General features: G+C 44.4%; 1 protein-coding gene across 1 annotated transcript in view; it reads right to left on the bottom strand.

Moving 5' to 3' along the window:
• The window catches only part of itga1 (integrin, alpha 1), a 113042-nt gene that overhangs the window by 44633 nt on the left and 62749 nt on the right, over positions 1 to 5660 (bottom strand). The window contains 2 exon segments of the mRNA XM_034079067.2: positions 4 to 111; positions 820 to 970. Of these exon segments, the coding sequence (XP_033934958.1) occupies positions 4 to 111; positions 820 to 970 (259 nt within the window).

The raw sequence follows: 5660 nt of genomic DNA, 5'->3' as shown, positions 1-5660 counted from the left end.
CACGTTGAAGAAGTGATCGTGCAGCGGCTTGCTGGAGATGGACGCGATCTCTTTGATGAACTTATTCACTTCTTCTGAGCTCTTGTTCTGACGGTTGTAGTCTCCCAAAACCTGGAAATCACAATAATACAAGAGCATCTAAATAACAACAAGGCTTAGGAATACCTAACTAACAAGGAGGCGCAGTTATACTATCGGTGTTCGCTTTCCTATAGTGTGTTATATAGGGTTTAGTGCATGTAAATGGTCTGCAAAGGCTAAAATCCCTAACATTTCTCTCCCACACACTGCCTGAAACACCTCCATTGGACTCCCTTGTTTACTTCCTTAACACAGTGACATCACTAAGGAACCCTCACGCTCCTATTGTTTAGTGCTCCAACACATTGTACCTGATAGGCTAAGGGGCGGGACATCTCTAAGCGGTTGACCAATCACAACAGAGCCGGCCAGCTAACCAATCAGAGCGGGCTCTGGTTTCAGACAGAGGGCATAATAGGGCCCCTTTAAATACTTTCTTATGAAGCATTTTGAAACGTTTGGTAAATGTTTAGTCGGGATTCTTGCTTTTCTTAATTTGAATATTCTCGAGTTTGATTGCACTTGTTGTTGTTGTTGTTGTTGTTGTTGTTGTTGTTGTCGTAGGTGTAAATTAAATGTAACCTGCACTGCATTGTTATTTCTAAAATCTGCGTACACCAGCTTTCTCTTTCACGACGTACAAATAGACTTCTCTGGGTTCCGTTCTTCATCCTAAAATCAGAAAACCCAGAAGAACGTAACCTGTGAAAACACCGTGAAGGTTTTTCTCGTACTCACAGCGATGCCGAACCTCTCGATGTCGTCCTCCTCACAGTCTCCGATCACTTTGTCCAGATTATAGAAGTCATGTGACTCTCCGTCCGTCACGATCACCATCACCTTCTTCACCCCGGGTCGAGCGCCGCGCTCCGGCATGAACGCCTCCTTCCTGTCGGGGAGGATTCAGTACAACATCATTTAAAGGGCACCCACTGTCGGAGAAATACTGTGGTCTCGCCTTCGGGTTCGTTTTGATGCACTGATATCGTGTGATTCTGAACCGTGTACGACCTTACATGAGGAGACACATACTTGTTGTCTCCTCATTTCTACGAGGCGTGGAGGAAGTCCAGAAGACGTCACAGATGACCCGACGCTTTTCCGACACCCGCGGCTGATATTAGCGCCACCGCGATTTACGACTTTGTTGTTATCTCCGTGTTTTGGACGATATAAGCTGATGTTTTTTCAACATGTGTCCCCTCTTCTTCATGTCTCTTCTACATCAACATGTGTCCCCTCTCCTTCATGTCTCTTCTACATCAACATGTGTCCCCTCGTCTCCATGTCTCTTCTACATCAACATGTGTCCCCTCTCCTTCATGTCTCTTCTACATCAACATGTGTCCCCTCTTCTCTCAATGTCCTCTTCTACATCAACATGTGTCCCCTCTTCTTCATGTCTCTTCTTCATCAACATGTGTCCCCTCTTCCTCATGTCTCTTCTACATCAACATGTGTCCCCTCTTCTCCATGTCTCTTCTACATCAACATGTGTCCCCTCGTCTCCATGTCTCTTCTACATCAACATGTGTCCCCTCTCCTTCATGTCTCTTCTACATCAACATGTGTCCCCTCTTCTTCATGTCTCTTCTACATCAACATGTGTCCCCTCTTCTTCATGTCTCTTCTACATCAACATGTGTCCCCTCTTCTTCATGTCTCTTCTTCATCAACATGTGTCCCCTCTTCCTCATGTCTCTTCTACATCAACATGTGTCCCCTCTTCTCCATGTCTCTTCTACATCAACATGTGTCCCCTCTTCTTCATGTCTCCTCTACATCAACATGTGTCCCCTCTTCTACATGTCTCTTCTACATCAACATGTGTCCCCTCTTCTTCACGTCTCTTCTACATCAACATGTGTCCCCTCTTCTCCATGTCTCTTCTTCATCAACATGTGTCCCCTCTTCCTCATGTCTCTTCTACATCAACATGTGTCCCCTCTTCTCCATGTCTCTTCTACATCAACATGTGTCCCCTCTTCTTCATGTCTCCTCTACATCAACATGTGTCCCCTCTTCTACATGTCTCTTCTACATCAACATGTGTCCCCTCTTCTTCACGTCTCTTCTACATCAACATGTGTCCCCTCTTCTCCATGTCTCTTCTACATCAACATGTGTCCCCTCTTCTACATGTCTCTTCTACATCAACATGTGTCCCCTCTTCTTCATTTCTCCTCTACATCAACATGTGTCCCCTCTTCTCCATGTCTCTTCTACATCAACATGTGTCCCCTCTTCTTCACGTCTCTTCTACATCAACATGTGTCCCCTCTTCTCCATGTCTCTTCTACATCAACATGTGTCCCCTCTTCTCATGTCTCTTCTACATCAACATGTGTCCCCTCTTCTCCATGTCTCTTCTACATCAACATGTGTCCCCCTCTTCTCATGTCTCTTCTACATCAACATGTGTCCCCTCTTCTTCATGTCTCTTCTACATCAACATGTGTCCCCTCTTCTTCATGTCTCTTCTACATCAACATGTGTCCCCTCTTCTTCATGTCTCTTCTACATCAACATGTGTCCCCTCTTCTTCATGTCTCTTCTACATCAACATGTGTCCCCTCTTCTTCATGTCTCTTCTACATCAACATGTGTCCCCTCTTCTTCATGTCTCTTCTACATCAACATGTGTCCCCTCTTCTTCATGTCTCTTCTACATCAACATGTGTCCCCTCTTCTTCATGTCTCTTCTACATCAACATGTGTCCCCTCTTCTTCATGTCTCTTCTACATCAACATGTGTCCCCTCTTCTTCATGTCTCTTCTACATCAACATGTGTCCCCTCTTCTCCATGTCTCTTCTACATCAACATGTGTCCCCTCTTCTCCATGTCTCTTCTACATCAACATGTGTCCCCTCTTCTTCATGTCTCTTCTACATCAACATGTGTCCCCTCTTCTCCATGTCTCTTCTACATCAACATGTGTCCCCTCTTCTCATGTCTCTTCTACATCAACATGTGTCCCCTCTTCTCCATGTCTCTTCTACATCAACATGTGTGTCTCTTCTACATCAACATGTGTCCCCTCTTCTCCATGTCTCTTCTACATCAACATGTGTCCCCTCTTCTCCATGTCTCTTCTACATCAACATGTGTCCCCTCTTCTCCATGTCTCTTCTACATCAACATGTGTCCCCTCTTCTTCATGTCTCTTCTACATCAACATGTGTCCCCTCTTCTCCATGTCTCTTCTACATCAACATGTGTCCCCTCTTCTCCATGTCTCTTCTACATCAACATGTGTCCCCTCTTCCTCATGTCTCTTCTACATTAACACGTGTCCCCTCTTCTTCATGTCTCTTCTAACGTTGCACTTCTCCAATGAAAGATCAGATCTGATGCAGCAGACCCTCCTCCTCCATATGCTGAAGGCTTTCGTAACGCACGTGTTTCAAAAAGCACATTGCACTGATGCTACAGAAGTAACAGATGTTAGAAATCTGCAGCCGAGTATTCACACATGTTGCTGACAGGCACTCAAATATATTTCAAATATCTGGGTCTCCCTCCGAACTCAAAGAATACGCACCACAACAACACATTCACTGCTCTGCCTTTGTTCTGAACTAAAAACATACCTCCCCCTACCACACATTCAAGATGGATACAGGAAGTGTGTCAGGGTAGAAAAAGTAAGGTTTCTCAGAGAAGACTATTGCCACAAATCATAACAAGGTGGCCCAACACGACGATTATATGGAACAGTAAATATGTTCTGCAGGGGTTGTGTTGATATTTATTTAATATATATATACTTCATTATGTATTACCTCCAGAGATGTGAAAAGTACACACATCCTTTACTCAAGTAGAAGTACAGATACTCGTGTTTGAAAATGGTGAAAGTAGTTTGAAATGTACTTCAGTAAAAAGTACCCATAGCTAGCAGCTGTTTTAAAGAGTACCTGACCTCCCTTTATATTAATAGAACAACAATGACATTGAATGACGTGAATTCTCGCGTACTACTCGTTAATTCCACCCCCCCCCTCGATGACTCGGACTCGACTTTTACATTGACGCTCCGACTCGGACTCGAGCAAGTTTTCTCTGGAGTCTGATGTCCTCTATCCTGGCGTGTGCACCTGTGAGGCGAGTTCACGTACCCCGCTATTCCAGTCTAGAGACACGCCCCGCATCGTGCTGTATGCTTTCACACATTCTGCTTCCACATTGGAAAAGAGCAAAATGCTCGTGATGTGGAAACAATATTGAAGAGAAGGCTCCGGAACACATTCCTCTCAGGATCGAGTTCAGACATACAGGCTGTCTTGAACACTATCATCAGAGCAACGTGATCTAATCAATAAATAAAGATTCAGCTGATAACACGAAAGCACATGGCTACTGCTAAGTAGCCATGTGCTTTCTGGGGCTCAATCTTTATCAGTAAACCGATTTAACCGGTAAAAGTTCCTTCAAAATAAGAGTCCCGATCTTACTATCAAAATAAAAGTGCAAAACGAAAACTTTACCATAGGAAAATATTGGCATACAAATATAATCACTTCTTTGAAAGGTAACTCATTTTAAATATAGTTTATTTATATATAATAATAATATTAATATTAGTAATAAGCTTTATATTTGTATAGCACCTAGAATTGTAGCCAAACTCGCTTCACAGCAGTTCAATAGACAGACATGACAGGATAAAAGCAATGTAGAGGGGCAGCTACATTTCAACACATATATCCACGAAGATTAATACATGAAGACTTGTGACTCGGACTCGACTTGGACTCTTCTTAGGTGACTTGGACTCGGACTTGACTTGGACTCTTCTTAGGTGACTTGGACTCGGACTTGACTTGGACTCTTCTTAGGTGACTCGGACTTGACTTGGACTCTTCTTAGGTGACTCGGACTCAGACTTGACTTGGACTCTTCTTAGGTGACTCGGACTCGGACTTGACTTGGACTCTTCTTAGGTGACTCGGACTCAGACTTGACTTGGACTGTTCTTAGGTGACTCGGACTCGGACTTGACTTGGACTCTTCTTAGGTGACTTGGACTCGGACTTGACTTGGACTCTTCTTAGGTGACTCGGACTTGACTTGGACTCTTCTTAGGTGACTTGGACTCGGACTTGACTTGGACTCTTCTTAGGTGACTCGGACTCGGACTTGACTTGGACTCTTCTTAGGTGACTCGGACTCGGACTTGGACTTGACTTGGACTCTTCTTAGGTGACTCAGACTCGGACTTGACTTGGACTCTTCTTAGGTGACTCGGACTTGGACTTGACTTGGACTCTTCTTAGGTGACTCAGACTTGGACTCGGACTTGACTTGGACTCTTCTTAGGTGACTCGGACTCGGACTTGACTTGGACTCTTCTTAGGTGACTAAACTTGGACTCTTCTTAGGTGACTCGGACTCGGACTTGGACTTGACTTGGACTCTTCTTAGGTGACTCAGACTCGGACTTGACTTGGACTCTTCTTAGGTGACTCGGACTTGGACTTGACTTGGACTCTTCTTAGGTGACTCGGACTTGGACTCGGACTTGACTTGGACTCTTCTTAGGTGACTCAGACTCTGACTTGACTTGGACTCTTCTTA

Source organism: Pseudochaenichthys georgianus, unplaced genomic scaffold (assembly GCF_902827115.2).
Source record: "Pseudochaenichthys georgianus unplaced genomic scaffold, fPseGeo1.2 scaffold_543_arrow_ctg1, whole genome shotgun sequence".
NCBI lineage: Eukaryota > Metazoa > Chordata > Actinopteri > Perciformes > Channichthyidae > Pseudochaenichthys > Pseudochaenichthys georgianus.
Note: the sequence above shows the minus strand (reverse complement) of the source record. Positions and strands in the feature narration are given on the sequence as shown.